Source organism: Leptidea sinapis, chromosome 2 (assembly GCF_905404315.1).
Source record: "Leptidea sinapis chromosome 2, ilLepSina1.1, whole genome shotgun sequence".
NCBI lineage: Eukaryota > Metazoa > Arthropoda > Insecta > Lepidoptera > Pieridae > Leptidea > Leptidea sinapis.
In genome coordinates this window covers 6,261,121-6,278,946 of record NC_066266.1, presented here as the reverse complement: position 1 = coordinate 6,278,946, position 17,826 = coordinate 6,261,121, and the positions used below count along the sequence as shown (strand labels likewise).

At 35.0% G+C, this 17,826-nt stretch overlaps 1 protein-coding gene across 6 annotated transcripts in view; it reads left to right on the top strand.

Moving 5' to 3' along the window:
* LOC126975416 (ryanodine receptor) overlaps nt 1-17,826 on the top strand; it is a 189,105-nt gene that overhangs the window by 169,489 nt on the left and 1,790 nt on the right. For all 6 annotated transcript variants that reach the window (XM_050823328.1, XM_050823310.1, XM_050823312.1 and 3 more), the window contains 13 exons: nt 2,291-2,390; nt 2,781-2,918; nt 3,773-3,866; nt 5,325-5,480; nt 7,206-7,299; nt 7,898-8,040; nt 9,467-9,597; nt 9,927-10,085; nt 11,637-11,844; nt 12,577-12,708; nt 14,652-14,808; nt 16,420-16,529; nt 17,459-17,561. In XM_050823328.1, coding sequence (XP_050679285.1) covers nt 2,291-2,390; nt 2,781-2,918; nt 3,773-3,866; nt 5,325-5,480; nt 7,206-7,299; nt 7,898-8,040; nt 9,467-9,597; nt 9,927-10,085; nt 11,637-11,844; nt 12,577-12,708; nt 14,652-14,808; nt 16,420-16,529; nt 17,459-17,561 — 1,725 coding nt within the window. The remainder of the gene's footprint in view (nt 1-2,290; nt 2,391-2,780; nt 2,919-3,772; nt 3,867-5,324; nt 5,481-7,205; nt 7,300-7,897; nt 8,041-9,466; nt 9,598-9,926; nt 10,086-11,636; nt 11,845-12,576; nt 12,709-14,651; nt 14,809-16,419; nt 16,530-17,458; nt 17,562-17,826) is intronic.

Genomic DNA, 17,826 nt, shown 5'->3' with positions numbered 1-17,826 from the left:
CTATTAGGAGTTGATTCCCGACAGAGAATGAGAATGAACTATTCCTTCAGGTTATAGGACTTCGTTCATCTAGTACAGTACAGACGTCCGACTCTGCTCAGATCCACTGAAACTGCAACTGTGAACGAAATGAATGAATCAGAGACGCGAAGATGAGGACGTGGGAATGAGTGCGACAACTATACATTCGCGGTCCTCTCATATAGTTCTAATAAGGGTTTGGACCTTATAATTACAGATATACGGGCTATTTTAGTTTATTTCTTTTAATGTTGCGCGGTCGCCATTGTATTATAATTAGGATTATTGTCATTTTATTGTTACTTTCTTATCAATTATATTAGAAGATTAGTATCTTCAGCGTGTTTCTTCTGTGTGTAAGAATATGTGTATAATCAAGTCGTATAAAAAAAGCCGAAATATGGAACATGCCATGAATTACACCATAATAAGCTTCGACTGTTTTTATTGCCGCATTTACTCCAGTTGTTAAAAATATTATTGGTCAATTAGAAGCAATGTAAAACGTTTATTCAGTTAAGGTCGCGTCTGTTAAATTTTGAATCGTACACTGAAAATTGACTGTACATTGTCTTTAAGCAAACTTTTGCCGTTCCGCTATCTGACTGAATGATATGTACTTATAATACACTGGCCTGCAAAAGTAAGTATCACACTTTTCAAATTAATTTTTTTTCTTAACTATAGAAGGTAGAGATTTATGATTACAAACGTTTTGTTGCAAATTTTATAGGCTTTAATTCTTAGAAACTAAAATTATACATAAGTAACATTTTTAACTTAAAAAAGATAAAATAATGAAAATAGACATTTTTAGTTTAGTGTAAAAAGATTCAACTAAAATGTATTACATGTTATTTAATTTTTAACAACTGGTATTGCCTCCTCGAGCTCTGATTTCAGCTTCGAGCCGGTTTGGCATACTGAACACTAGGTTTCGGAGCCGATCTTGGGGAATATTCTCCCATTCTTCTACCAGGGCCTGCTTTAGTGCCCTGAGGGTAGTAGGTGGTGGTGTGCGATTTCTGACTAGCCTCCCAAGCTCATCCCAGGCGTGTTCAATCGGGTTGAGATCAGGACTTCTTGATGGCCAAGCCATCACGCTGATACCGACCTCCTGAATATACTCTTGTACGATATGAGCCGTGTGTACCCGGGCATTATCATGCATCAGCATCGATCCATCACCCATATTTGCTAAATACGGCCCTGCATACTCATTGAGAATCTCTTGAGCATATCTTTGCCCAGTGAGGGTGCCATTTTCTATGGCTACTAGCTCTGTGCGACCTTCTGAAGATGTGCCAGCCCATACATGTACACTGCCTCCACCGTATTGGACTCTTTCTGAAGGCAGGCTTGAAGGTATCGCTCACCAGGTCGCCTGTAAACACTTCGCCTTCCATCAGAAGTGTAAAGGGAGAATCGAGACTCATCTGCAAACAAAATTCTTGACCATTCTTCTTCATCCCACTCCATGTGTTCACGAGTGTATCGCAGTCTTGCTACTCGATGCTGTCTCTCGAGTTTTGGGCCACTCGCTGGTCTTCGGGGTTTCAAATTTGCTTCAGCAAGTCTTCTTCTCACTTTACTGTCACTAATGTAGTCCCTCCGGGTCTGAAGTAGCTGTTGCTGGACTTCAACTGCATTTTGGTGGCGATTTCTTAACACAGTGGAAATAATATAACGATCTTCTCGGGCAATGGTACACCTGGGTCTGCCATTACAAGGTCTCCACAGATGGTGTCCAGTCTCTTCGTACCTTCGCTTTACCTTCTGGACCGTTCGTATCGTCACACCCACCATTCTTGCAGTGCGACGCATACTGATTCCTAGTTCCAGAAAAGCCATGATCCTAGCACATTCTTCAACTGAAAGAGGCATGATAAATAAATGTTATGTGCTTTTTAGCATAAATTTTTAAAACAAGACCCATCGATCTTGAAAAAAATTTAAAACAGAAAGAAAAATGTGAATGGTAAAATTGTAATTCGGAAACGTCCACTTTGAAAAAGGTATGGTTTTGTTTTTGAAGTTTTTTTTTCAGCGAATTCTTAAAAGAAGGTTACCGACTATAAAGTTTTTATGTACAAAATTAAATTCTCTTTGGAGTCCTTTTTATTTCGAAAGTATATCTTGTGAACTTAAAACGTTATCCCAATTTTAAAAGTGTGATACTTACTTTTGAAGGCCAGTGTAGTATAGAACGTCATTGGTACACATTATATTTTATGCCATAATAGACTATATGATAACAAAACATTTTCAGGCCCGTCTCGACATCTGCCAGCATTGCCGGCCACTGACGACACGGGACAGATGCAAGTCTCTGCATTCGGACTCGACATCACCAAAGAGGACAATGGACAGTGAGTAGACTATATTTTGTTTTTTATTGGCTGTATAAGTGTTGGCCTTTGCCTCTGTTCAAAACTGTCTGTATCTACTGTCAACAGACAAAGATACACTTATGGCGCTACATTAACGCTCTGGCACATGAGTAAATAAACGGTATAGAGACTAAGCTTATGATATCTTGTATCTATTTAATATGGTTAACAAACCCCAATAAAAAAGCTAATAAAAAAGTTGTGTATAATTTTTCTTAACTTTCGTGATAGACCCTACCAGACTCTACCGGAATAGCTATAAGTGACCAAAAGTTATAAATTTTATTTCCAAAATAAATTAACTACAAAACGAGTGATTTTAACGTCAGATATGAACAAAGAACGAATTAACTGTTATTGTTTACGTAGGCTGCAAGTGAAACCCCACGAGTCTCCCAACGCGTCCACTCCATCATCAGGTGAAGAGGCCGAGGTGTCTCTTGACGAGAGCCTGGAGCACAGTGAGGAGACAGGCGGGCAGCCCCCCTCGCTCATTGATATACTAGGGTAAGTAACAAATAAAAATAAAGTTCATCCGGCTCGAAGGATCAAATAATATTTTTTTTATTTAAAATAAGAATTCAACACCATGAGCTTTTTCGAAAAATTGCATTGTCCTTGAAAGGCTGAGGAACATTCACAATTTATTGATACGGTGTAAGACTGGCTCGAACGTGTAGTCATCTCTTTTACCCCAATGTAAAGGATAAAGGTGCACGGAATGGGCAAAAGCTTCACAAAGTAATCTTAGTAACCGCCATTTAAGAATTTTTCAATGTACGATTATCAGTGAAGTGATAACATTTTATATTGATACAGTCCAAATCTATTGAGATCCTGTATTCTGTATTAGAAAAACATCCTTGCGCCGTCATTTACTTTGGTGATATTTCGTTGTTACACACTTTTTATTAGCTTCACCTGTATGTATGTTTATTTGTAACCGACTCATTTGGGCACTATTTTGTCCCACTTTAAACAGCCCGATTTCGTTCAAACTTCGTAGATTTTTCGAGGACCGATGACAGTACATTAATTTGATAAAATAATTGCATTTTTCAATTTGCAAAATAAGATTTTTTTTAAATTTATATATTTTAAATTTCGAACTTGATTTCTATTTTTTAGTTCTATTTTTCATGAAAAGCGTGTTTTTTATTTTTTTTTAACTACTATTTATTTATTTATTTGAATAGTTACATGTAATTACTTACCATATAACGCAGAATAAGAAATAGAGAAAAATAAACACATTTCATTTAAACGTTAGAATTAAAAAACGTTAGTCGTTAAGAATTTTGACGAAGAACAAATTTTGCTACAAAAAATACTAAAATCCTTGTAACTGTCGAATGTTCCAGAGGTGAGCAAGCTAAAAAACAAGCAGCCGAGCGAATGGAGGCACAAGCTGCGCAACAAGCTGCCATGTCTGCTATAGAGGCTGAAAGCAAAAAGGTATAAATTCCAAAATGTATTGCCGATAATTACACAAAACTATAATATTATTAACATATGTTATTTTTTTAAACCCTCACTTCTGGGATTAATTACACAAATAAAACTGAAAACAACATTTTATGAACGAACTAGAGTCGTTCCACATAGCACTTTACTTCTTAAAAATTGCTTCTGGATAGGCATGGAAATTTTCAATAATCCCTAATCATGATCAATTAAGTTGTAACCATTTTCAAGATTTAAAGTATCCTTACACAGTTGGCTTCTTCAAAACACATTTTATTATATAGAAGACTTTTTTGACCACAAACAGTAAAGGATTTTGACATTGCATTCTAAGTGGATTATTCTTATCTTGACTTTAAACAACTTTTATATTATATCAAATTATAATTTTGTATTAAATAAATAAATTTATATTGTAATAATAATTTTTGACTGGAACCAAGTTTGCATGTTATTGGAAATGGCTAAATAGGAGATACTTTAAGCTATTGTAAGACCAAATTTGTACCAACCTATTTAATAGCAAATAAATAAATATGAATATGAATATAATGTGGGACTCGAACCCGCGACCTCTTGCTTTCCGTGCGAGCGCTCTTTCAAACTGAGCCAACCGTTCGAGTGACATATCATTTATAAAATCTTGTATGCTTTGTACAACTCTCAGGTTGTGGCTTCATCTACAAGATCTACTTTACAGTTAATAATCTGCTCAACCCCAAATATTTGCATATTACGAAATTGACTTGAGATGTCGCTGTTTTTCAGTTATATTTGTGTATAATATTATCGGTAGTTGATTGAGAAACTAATCATGTGGTGACAGTAATACAATATTAAGTCTATTAATCATAATATTTATGAACGGTAGCAGCTTGGATCTAAATGGACGGTGTATACTAAAAAGGTAGGTGTGAAATGAAAAATATTATTCGTGTTAATATCGTTTATATACTCAAATATAACAAATCCTCCAAGATGCTTTTAAGAACTGCACATATCCGTAAAAATTTTATTATTGATAAAATAGTAACAACGATTTCGAAACTATTATTTTATTCAAATTTCGAACGTCACTGAAAAAAAAGTAGTTTGATTTGCCCTCTTTTCTCATATCGTTTACTGTAGTATAGAATGTTAGGATGTCCCAGCGCAACACTGATAATATTAAGAATTTTGCAATTTACATTTATCAGTGAAGTGATAACATTTTACATTGATACAGTCCTAATCTATTGAGGTTCTGTATTTTGTATAAGAAAAACATCCTTGCGCCGTCATTTACTTTAGTAATATTTCGTTGTTACACACTTTTTATTAGCTTCACCTGTATGTATGTTTATTTGTAACCGACTCATTTGGGCGCTATTTTGTCCCACTTTAAACGGCCCGATTTCGTTTAAACTTCGTAGATTTATCATTTAGTATTAACTAAAACTGATATTGCAGGCAGTTCAAGTCCCCGCACCGTCAGCTCTCTCTCAAGTGGATCTGTCTCAGTACACAAAGCGCGCTGTATCGTTCCTGGCTCGCAACTTCTACAACCTCAAATACGTCGCTCTCGTTCTGGCCTTCTGCATCAACTTTGTGCTTCTCTTTTACAAGGTAACTCTATTTATTATTATTATTATTATTAATACATAAATTCTAATCCACATGATAAAGATCGTCCGCGAACTCCCTTGTCTTTTACTCTTACTTACTTTTTCTTTTGATCTATTGCTTTATTTGACATTCTTTCGTTAAATTATGTAGACCTAGCCTAAAAACCTATCTGCTTGACAAATAAAATTTGACGTGACCCAAGAACAATAAACAATAGTGAGAACAATAACCATTCGGTGGTAATGCATCGTTATTGAAATACACAGATTTGATACAGATTTTTTCGCGCATATATCTATTCACTAGAACGCGCAGCGTGTTTCACATTGTACAAGTATTTTTATTAAAATCGTTTGGGTCGTTTACGTACTTTAATATAAAAAATATATATATACTAACTGACCCGACAGACTTTGTTCTGTAGATAATAAAAAAAATCTGTTTGATTGGAATTTGCCAATAATATTTCAAAACATCAAGAATTATTTCATAAAAAATGCTCCCTGTTGTTATAGCGAAATTGTTTCACAGCGGAACTGTCAAAACGTGCGTCACTAAATTCTCTCATAGAAAATGTCTATACAAAACAAATATTGAAAATAAAAATAATTATGCGTCCCAAATCGAAATAAAAACTGTCCTATCTTTCAAGTTGGACCAAACTGCACTCCATGAAGTAATCCCCATTAAAATCCGTTCATTAGTTTAGGAGTCCATCGTGGACAAAAACGTGTCACGTAATTTATATATATTAAGATTTAAAGTTACTACATAAATAATAAGACCTACCAAGAAGTTCCTTTCATGTTTGTCTGCTTTAATTTAGTTGCAGACCCGTATTTAAAAGATATAACTTATTAACAATTTTTGAATTAAACACATTTGAGTACTATGTGTGTGTGGGAAAAATTTTTAGCAAATTTAGTCAATATCTCATATTCACTTCTCTTTTTCCATCCTGGGACCTCCGAAAACTACAAGTACTTTACTGTAGAACTACATTGTTTCTAAATATATAAACTAAATCACAATCACATCCCAAAGATAATAAGAGAGGTATCATCAAATAGAAATTTCTCATCTAAGTTAATAATATATCTTAGTAAAAAATGCATTCATTTGACGAATATTTTCAATTAAAATATTAAAATATTTTTTATAATATACTAATCAAAAACACTATTATTAATAATAAAAATAATATAATATAATAGTTTAATTTTTTTTTTAATTTTTTTAGATTTTGTATAATTTTCACGTCATGAATATGGCAAAAATGTACTTTTATAATATTTATGCAACATCAATCTCACATGTTTTTGCCAATTAAACTTTGACTTTCTTAATTTTTCTTTACTTTGTAGTTTGGTAAAAGAATTTATTACCATTGAATATAATATCTCATGTTAACTATCAGTTGACGACAATACTGTCATAACTAGAGAATATAATTAAATATTCTTGTTTGTTCTCGTTACCAAAGCTATTAAAAAAATATTATAATAATTAACGGACGTCATTTAGGCTAACGAGGTGTTAGGAATTCGGCTCACCACCACCTAACACCACGTAAAGTAACATTTGTGAATAATATTTCGATGTGATATCAAAATTAATTAATTTCTCGTTTCAGTCACTCGAAAAACTTATATGACAAGTTAAGATCCATCTAATTAATATTAAATACATATATAAAAGACTTATATCAATAATTTATATCCTTAGGTATCAACTCCCGATGTAGAGAAGAGCGAGGGTTCAGGACTTGGAGATATTATCAGCGGTTCGGGGTCTGGACACGGTTCTGGTAGTGGAGATGGTACGTTCAATCAGATAACTATCGTTGTAGATAATAAAAAAGTTTTCCACGGCATTTCTCTCCACATTAGTCTGAATAGTAATAGTTTAACGAGTAAAAAAAGAAGGATTCCGCGCCGTGATATTAGCAAATGAAGTTAGTTAAAAGAAGAATGATGCTAGTGTGTGCGGTTACGGGGTATACCAGTTACACAATATTTTCTCCCTTAAATAATCATATATGGCCAAAAATACTTATATAGTATATACAGCAACAACTTATATAGTATATATAGTACAGACGATGACAATTCTCATAATGGCCGCCTATCGGCCTGTTGTAGTGTGTGTGTGTGTGGGGCTATGTATTTACACGTTAAAAGATAAGGATTTTTTGGACATGCTTTGGTTTTATGACATTTTTTGTACTGTACCTAGAAGTAAATCCCACACTGATCGAGAATGTACTAAAGGCTAGAGGTGGAGATTATAGAAGATCTTGTAGAAGAGGTTTGATGCGAGCCAGGGAGGTAGGAGAGAAAGAATAATCTTCGTCTACTCATACTGAAAGACAGGCGTGCATATTTTCGTCTATTTAAGCGTTGCTGTGTTGTAAACAGGCAGTGGCGAGGATGCTGACGACAGCCTGGAGGTGGTTCAGATCGACGAGGACTTCTTCTATATGGAGCATGTCATCAATATCGCGGCCGCACTGCACTCCATCGTGTCGCTCGCCATCCTCATCGGCTACTACCATCTCAAGGTATGTTGTCATTTATTTATTAAAGGAAAACCAACATATAATACAATTTCTATAGACACTTAAATAGCTGCTAACAGCCAATTACAGGTTTTTACTTATAGAAGTAATATAAAAACTAGTAATGGTATGTGAACACTATTTTTCGGCTCAAATTCATGCTAATTTAAAAGTCCAGATACATATTGCTATGATAACAGATGATTTCAACCGCTATGAAAGACATTACTATCACCGATACCATATTCATATTCTCCTGGTGTCTATGGGTTACGTCGTGCGCATGACCTCAGAATATGTAAAGGTATACTCGCGTCATTCAACTTCAACTCTTCTTCAAATATGATCGCCTGGTACCAAAATATTTTATAATGCTTCCTATATCATTTTCTCCCACGTTAAATCATATGAATCTATGTGTCTGTCTCTTTTTACGGTCTTGCTTTTTCGTTTCATCGATTTTCTACTCACAGCGATGCTCAAGAAGATTACACCTCAAAAATTTGAGGGTTATGCACTGCCATGTCTTGGAAATGCTCGTAGCAAATTATGTCATTCACTGTTCTACACGCCCTCAACACAATATATGAGTTTTGCCCGTAATGACTACTAACTGCATGGACACTAAGTTAAGCTAACCTATATCCTAGAGGTTTTTGAGGTGTTGTCGTTTTTTTCTTTCAAAATTACTTTCTTGAGAATTCTCGTTGATGTTGACTAAATAATTGTCATTGTCTCGGACACATATGACGCTATGCGAGAGAAGTTATTCAATTTGCACTCTTATAAAAATATTTGGTTCTTCAAAAAATGGGTGCCGTGAAGCCGATCCGAGCCAAACTACCCCGGAATTAGCAACATGGTTTGACGTTACCTTATCTACAATATTGATTCATTTGCGTCAAATAAATAAAAAAAAAAAAGGAAAAATGGTTGCCTCATGCTTTGAATGAACTGCAGAAAGAAACGCGTGTTGAAACTTGTGTTGCCTTCTTGAATCGATACAAAAATGAAGGAATATTGAATCGAATTGTGACATGCGATGAAAAGTGGACTCTTTACGATAACCGTAAGCAAAAAATGCAAGGGATTAAGTTCAAACGCCGCAACAGTGTCCTAAAACAAAGCTTACCAATAAAATGCTAATGGTAACCGTTTGGTTGCCTCAGCATGGTGTATACTTTCTCCGATCTGCATGCAATAAAGGCAAATGTCTACTGTGCCGACGAACAACGATAGCAAAACATTCACTGAAGCAGCCCCGACTCATGAATCGAACGTCACCATTATTACTCCATGAAAACGCAACAAGGACTGCAATTAGAAACCATTCGTCACCCTCTATATTCGCCAGACCTTGCTCCAACCCACAACCAAAATTTTTTTCGTGATTTGGATAATACAGTGCATGTGATTTTTTTTTCTCCAGGTGCCGCTGGCTATATTCAAACGTGAAAAGGACATAGCACGCAGACTGGAGTTTGATGGACTTTACATTGCTGAGCAACCTGAAGATGATGACCTCAAGAGCCACTGGGACAAACTTGTTATTTCTGCCAAGTGCGTATAGTTTAACCAATTGTAATATGAAGACTTACCAACACACAGACTTGATTTGCTTAAAAATTTAAATTAAAATAAAAATAACATTGCGACTACGTATCGGACGACGCTGTGATGGTAGGCCCCCCACAAGATGGACCGACGATCTGGTGAATATCGCCAGAATACGTCGGATGATTGGAATCAGGACCGATTGTCGTGGAGATCTTTTGCCCAGCAGTTGACGTCTTCTGGCTGATGATGATGACGATTAAAAATACACAATTAATTTTTTATCAAGTTCAGGTATATAATCGGCACTGAGTTCCCAATATTTTGTTTCGCAGATCGTTCCCGGTCAACTACTGGGACAAGTTCATTAAGAAGAAAGTGCGCGCCAAGTACTCAGAGACTTATGACTTCGACTCGATCTCCAACATGTTGGGTATGGAGCGGACCTCGTTCTCAGCCCAGGAGGATGAGGGCAACAAAGGACTGCTGAACTAGTGAGTTATACCTACAAACATATTATACATGGTTCCATATACTGAGATGGTGTTTAGTACAAAAGAATAGTTCAAAAACGTTTGTCTGGTAAAGGTTACCATAACATAAATGACTTTCGTAATGATACCACAGATTAGGAATGGAGCGACCGCCCTCAGTCTATTAAATAATAACTTAAATTGTACAATATTACTTTGTAAACATATTTTTTCAATGAAAAAAGAGGCCGTTGAGTTGTTGCGCCCATTATTCTCAGGTCTGAGACATTCGTTTTGGAATGGATGGTAGTTTTAGACTTTCAATAAGTGATGTCACATCCTATTTTGAATAAAAATATTTGAAAATGTAATTAGGGTTGAGCAAACTATTGAGTATAGAGTAAATCCTGAAGATATACCTCCACATTGAGGGTCGAACAAGGATTCGCAGATTTATGAACGACATTGAATATTGGATAGTTGGTCTATTAGTAGCACGTTGAGTTGAAAGTTCTGGAAGAATTATCTCCTGAGGTTTGAATACCCAAATCGTCAATGTATTTTTGACATAATTAAAGAAATACTGATTGTTAATTTGACACGTCATTTCGAAAAGAGCCTAAATAAAATTAATATTGATACCTTGGAAGTGCGTAGAAAGGTGGCCCAGTTGATTTTTCTTTACAAATTTATAAACAACCCTGTAGAATGTCCAGATCTTCTCCACAGTATTGGCATTTGTGTACCAGCATTTGGTTATTGAATAGGTACTCATTCCCCAATATTTATAGAAATTACTACGGCTTAAACGTGTAAACTATAGTAAAATATTTAAATTTGATCATATTATCGATATTCTTTCAAATTTTAACATTTATAAAAAATAGGTGTCCTAGTCATTAAAAAGATTAAAATATATAGATTTGTAAATATGTAATGAGGAGTAAATTCATTGATTTTATTTTTCTAAATTGTTTTTAGTGTTAGTTTTTTAGTTTAGTAACATTTTGTATACCTTTAATTTATAGATTTAAATAGTTACACTTTTAAATATTTATCCTATTCGTACATATTAAATTAAGACTTACCTAATTGGTAAGCCTCATTAAATAAAGAAATTAAAATTTTCATCAATTATCGAAGTGAAAACTTCTTTAACGGCGTTGAGCACTTTTCTTTGGATGGGTATAAAATGGCGTCTAAACTCGCGTCAGAACACGTGGCCTGATCGAAAATTCGTAAGACAGTCGTTGAAATTATGATAGAAAGTTGATTTTTCTGAGAGATAGACTTTTTAATGTAAAACAATTGTAATGGTTCTGAAGTGTTAATATTTTTATGTGACATAAATTGTTACGAAAGCAATCAATGTATATTGTATTTAACCACATAAATGCTAGTACTTTTATACTGATAAATAAAGCAGTTCGTCGATATTATTCCCTAACCAATCCAAAATATTCAAAAATGCACAACGTTAGTGTTCAAGTTTTCACTTCTGCTGGCACTCTCGGAGTGCAAATCGTATATTTTTAATGGGCATCCTGTGAGCATTTGTCTTTAATGTTCCAGCATCATCACGATCGACTGGCGCTACCAGGTTTGGAAGGCCGGCGTCACCATCACCGATAACTCGTTCCTGTACTCACTGTGGTACTTCAGCTTCTCCGTTATGGGCAACTTCAATAACTTCTTCTTCGCTGCACATCTGCTCGACGTGGCTGTGGGCTTCAAGACGCTCAGAACTATCCTGCAGTCCGTCACGCATAATGGGAAACAGGTATATATAATAATGACATACTTGATGTAGTAGAAACGACAACATTCCTAGGCATTACATTAGACTTTAAACTACAATGGGGCGCTTATATAAAAAACTTGTTTAATTGACTAAGCTCTGCAGTATTTGCGACAAAAAATAGGCAGCTGACAGATGTTGAAACGGCTAGACTTGTATATTTCAGCAACTTTCATAGTGTCATGTCCTACGTTATTATTATCTGGGATAGGGCCGCAGATATTGACAACATATTTGTGGTGCAGAAAAGTCTTTATAATTCGTTCAAGGGATTCATTGAGAGAAAAGTTTAGTGAAATTAATATTATGACGGTACACTGCCATATATACGAGAATCTCTTATACGTTCATAAATATACTAGTCAATTTAAAAAGAATAGTGATCAAGGTACATAATGTCAATACTCTAAACAAACATAAACTCGCAATTCCATCTGCTAGGCTCCGTCAAACTGCTAAATTTGTTGATTGTGTAATATTTTATATTAAACTCCCAAATGATATTACAATATTATCTATTAAAAAAAAAATATGTATCGTTAAAAAATAATGTGAAAGATTATTTGAAAGATAAATTATTGTTTAAAAATATTGTTATACTTATTTGAATATTATTGTTCTTTTGTACTTCTTCTGACTTCTCCAACTTATAAAATTCTACAGTGAATAAAGATTTTTTTGAATTTGAATTAATATCTGACATGTGATCAACAGTTGGTGCTGACGGTGATGCTGCTCACGATAATAGTGTACATCTACACGGTGATCGCGTTCAACTTCTTCCGCAAGTTCTACGTACAAGAAGAGGATGATGAGATCAATAGGAACTGCCATGACATGCTTACGGTAATGAGGAGTTACAATTAAAAATAAAACTGTGTACTTATGTACGCACGCAAGAAGTTATACTTAGATTATTATATTATTATACGTAGAAAGAACATTAACGAATAAGGCTGTACGGGCTCTAAACGTTTGCCTGTCTTAATAATGGAGGAGGAAACCAAAAACAAAAAAAATAAGGAATATCGCAAACGTCAGAAAATTTCTGAAACTTTTATTTTTGGATGTCGTTGTCCGCGCACAACCAACTTCATACTGTTTTTTTTTTAATTACAGTGATGTGACGCATCTTAAGATTTCACTCTCATATTTTTTTCATAACGTGCCTAAAGTAGTACCTATAACTTCAATAGTGCTTAAAAATGAAAAGATTGAATTTGATTTTATATTTGTATGTAATGCATAAACAAACACGTAACAGATTCTTTCAGTAAAATTTATCTTCGATTATCGGGTCACATAAGAAGTCATTGCTATTTATTATTTAATGGCTAATTTTAAATTAATAAAAGAGATGGAATATAAGTTTTGTCATTAGTAACAGTATTGTACAGATTGTTGTTTTTATGATAGTATTTATTATAATGTAAAATAGTCATATCAAAAGCCACTCCAAGCTCTCAGCCCCTCTTTTTTTAAAGATCAGAATCACAACTTTTTTTAAACAAGCTATTTTTTTTTGATGCTGTTAAGAATAGTTATTACCTACATATTTCTAGCTATGACAAGAGTGACATTTAATTTTACAAATTACTAATTTTATAAAATCTAATCCATTTTTAATATTGGCTGTATGGAGAATTTGTTCGCGCTAACTTTCTGGTGTTAACCATCTTCACTTATTTCTTCGCAAGATTATTACATAACGACATCGACCGATCGTAATAGCCTTAACATAAAGTCGGATTTGGTACGGCCGTACCATCGAACCATCCGGTGGATGCCTCGCACCAATTACTCGGTGCATAGAAACTAGCTTATAACTAGTTTCTTTTAAAATTTAATTTGAAACGCGTTTATTATGTTAAAACCTTTGATCATTTCCCACCACTTCGCATATTTTATAGAATAATAACTAATCAAAAACATGGAATAGAATGTTAAGATAAACAGTATTGCAATGACTGCACTACTGACTGTACTACACCTTAAAAGTTAGGTATCAGACATATATTCGTATATCGTACTATCGGTAGATATACAACACTGGTTTTCTGTCGAAGACCATAAAATGCCCGGGGTAGCCGAGTGCAGTTAGTACTAAAAATGCTGTTAAATCCTCATTTCACCGAGGAAATCAAATCATTTTAAAGCGACAGATGATAATTCCCGTTACATGTCTTTCGCGTATCATAAAAGGAAAATTGAGGCTTGGTGCTTATAGTAAATAATGACATGCTCAAAATCAATCTCTGCAGTTAAAGAGTGCGTCTCGATCAAAATGTTTGCCGTCCCGATACATGGATTAAAAAGTATAGAAATATTGATGAAACAAATATTCGAAATTCTTCAATTGTGAGCACTTCAACAACAAAATGACATGGTGTACGCTCACAGCTTCAAAGAAGCTTCACAAGTGGTCGGAAAAGTGCAACGAGGTCATCATGCGTCAGTCGTAGTCTGACAGAGACAAGTAACTTTAGCCAAGGTGCATCAATCGTGTAATGAAACAAATTGTTTTTTAAAAATGCACCCTGGACTTTCCAGCAACACTGCATCTGGTTACTTAGTTTTGTGCGATGGACAATTCGACATATTATCATCCGCAATCAGATCGCATCCGATGGTTGGTTCAAATTTGAGCATCTGTTTAAAGATGTAATATTGGTCATTACACTCTCGGCTTTCTTATTCTCACTATTGCTGCTATCGCCTTCAGTGTAACGACCAACATTAGACAGTGATGTATCAGATATCTACTATAACTTGTGTTCCATTCTTTCCAGTGCTTCGTGTTCAACTTGTACAAGGGAGTCCGCGCTGGCGGTGGTATCGGTGATGAGCTGGAGCCGCCCGACGGTGATGACTCCGAGGTGTACCGCATCATCTTCGACATCTCCTTCTTCTTCTTCGTCATCATTATTCTTCTCGCCATTCTGCAGGGTACGTTCTAATTTTACGCTATAATCTCTTGCTCTGCTATTGACTTGATAGTACCGTTGCAAAAATCCAATTGTTGTAATCAATTCGACATGTGTTTCATCTTCACATGAGGCATCCTCAGGAGAGGTTGAATCGCCGAAATCTTGCACGATTGAAGACGAACCTTAGCGGAATTAATACTCAAGTAGGCTCATAACGATTGGATAATAATGGTTTTCCGCAATAATAATAATAATATTGACACACTTTTACAATAAATATCTTGCCCCAAATTAAGCATATAGCCTGTGTTATGGGTCGCAAGACAACGATATATTTAATACAATATACAATGTACTTACTTAATCAAACATAAATACATATAAACACCATCATATCGTTCATCATATAAATGTTTGCACCTACCGGGATTCGAACCCGGGACCTCTAGCTTAGTAGGTAGGATCGGTAGCCACTGTTTATACATAGTGGTTAGATATATAGCAATATATATAGATATGGATATATAGCAATATATCGCCTAATTCAAAAATATACCGTTGCAAAATGTTACTCCGTTACTGTATTATTGGAATTTTACTTTGCCATACTTTGAATATCGCACAGTGACTGTAGGTACGTCAAATATGTAATTATGAAGACAGTGAATCAACTGTCTCTTATAATAGTTATTCCATGGCAAAAGATTGTAGATACATGATTAAGTTTAGCTGAGCCATGATAATCGACAAATCTAACCCTTATGACTATATCTCCGCTATCCGTCCGTCCACCTGTCTGTCAGCGGGTCGTATCTCATAAACCGCAATAGCTCGGCAGCTGAATTTTTGAGAAAGTATATTAATATTTTTTTTTTATGTAAAAAAGGGACTAGATGAGCAGGACATTTAACTGATGGTTATTGCTACGCCCTGCCCATTACAATGCAGTGCCGCTCAGGATTATTGAAAAACTAAATAATTCTGAGCGGCACTGCAACTGCGTCTCATTTGCCCAGTAATTTCACTAGCTACGGTGACCTTCAGACCGAAACACAGTAATGCTTACACATTACTGCTTCACGGCATAAATAGGCGCCGTTGTGGTACCCATAAGCCTCCAGTGGGAGGCTCCTTTGCACCGGATGATATAATATGACGACGTTAACCAGTGGGTTAACGTCGTCATATTACTGCTCGAAACGAAAAAACAAAAAGCGAGATGGCCGATAAAAAATTAACATTTTTTTTATAGCGCCCAATCTAGTGGTAAATCTACATAATGGCTTCCAACATTCAAGTTCTTGATATGAAGTACCCGTACCTCCGCTTAAAAATTTGATTTTTATGGTGTACAATTTTAAAATCCCCGTGGTTTGAGAATTCTAAATACATTTGTGCCATATCTGATAACCACTAAATAAATTGCTTTATTACTTTAGTGTGCCTGACAAGCTACGTCTTACACTCGCGATTTGTATGTCACTTTGTGTTAGTGCGTGCATTGCCCAAAATAGAGGTTAACAGTCTACTTCAATTATTTTTAACGTTATCACAGCTCTCACAGTCTATCTATGCGTATGAATGATCTTATGATAATATTTTATTTTTATATCACTTTGTAATGTCACAGGTTTGATTATCGACGCATTCGGAGAACTGCGTGACCAGCTCGAGTCGGTGAAGGAAGACATGGAGTCGAACTGCTTCATCTGTGGCATCAATAAGGATTACTTTGATAAGGTAATGTCCTACAACAAGCTATATTAAAACGGTTCATAGATACGAGTAGAATAGAATTGTAAATTTTAATACAAGTGAGCGAAGTTAATTTGCTAGAAATTGTCATAACCATAATGTTAACACCAGGGACAAACAAACTTATAATGCCTACTACTCGGCTAAGCCGAGATAGTAAGTCTTTTGTGGGGCGATGTATATGCTTTTACAACAAGATCCCAGAAAATGTTCAAAACAAAAGTATGGTGTATAATGAGTTTCTTGCTACTTCTTCTCATAAGCTCAACCCTTTACGAAGTAGCGGTAGATTCAATAAGATTTTTTTTTTTACTTTCATAAGTGTCATTTCCGTGACCTACATGAATAAAGTGATTGATTTGATTTGCTTACAGTGGAATCCTTCTAATGCACGGATTTTAGTCCAACTTGAGACTACGATAGCTTTTTATATCGATTTGGGACCCATAATTATTTTTATTTCCAATATTTGTTTTGTATGGACATATTATTTTCTTATTGACGCACGGGTTGACAGTTCTGATGTGAAATAATTTCATTATAATAACAGGGATCATATTTTACGAAACAATTCTTGATGTTATGAAATATTATTGACATATTCGTAAAAAAGCAGTATTTTATTTATTACGAGCTGACCCGACAGACGTTGTTCTGTATATAAAATTAAGTTTATTTTTTACCTCCTGAGAAAGTTAGACGGATACAAATTCTAATTAGTTATTCATTTTAAACTATTCTTTCAATTTGATTTATGAACGACGGAGGACACATCAAAGGAAAAACAAAATTGTTGCTTTATTTTAGCGAGACTAACGAACAGCAATTCATTTTTATATACATGATGTAGAGAACAATGTCCGTCGGGTCAGCTAGTTGGATTATATTATAATAATGTGGATTTAACTTTTCAGGTGCCGCATGGGTTTGACACGCACGTGCAGCGCGAGCATAATCTTGCCAATTACATGTTCTTCCTCATGCACCTCATAAACAAACCCGACACCGAATACACTGGTCAGTACATATATTATGTCATATTTTATTGTATATGTTTCCAAAACTATGGCTTCATTTCGTCTTCTTAGCTACTACACTACTGACAGAGTGGTTGTAGTGTGATTCACTTAACATATTTTTTATGAAAATAAAGGATAAGCAGCTGATGGTATTTGGTACGCCCTGTCCATTACAATGCGGAGCCGTTGAGGATTCTTGAAAATTTGAATATTGCGGTGTTTTCAGGACAACACGACATGAGCACTTTAAAGAAAGCACATAC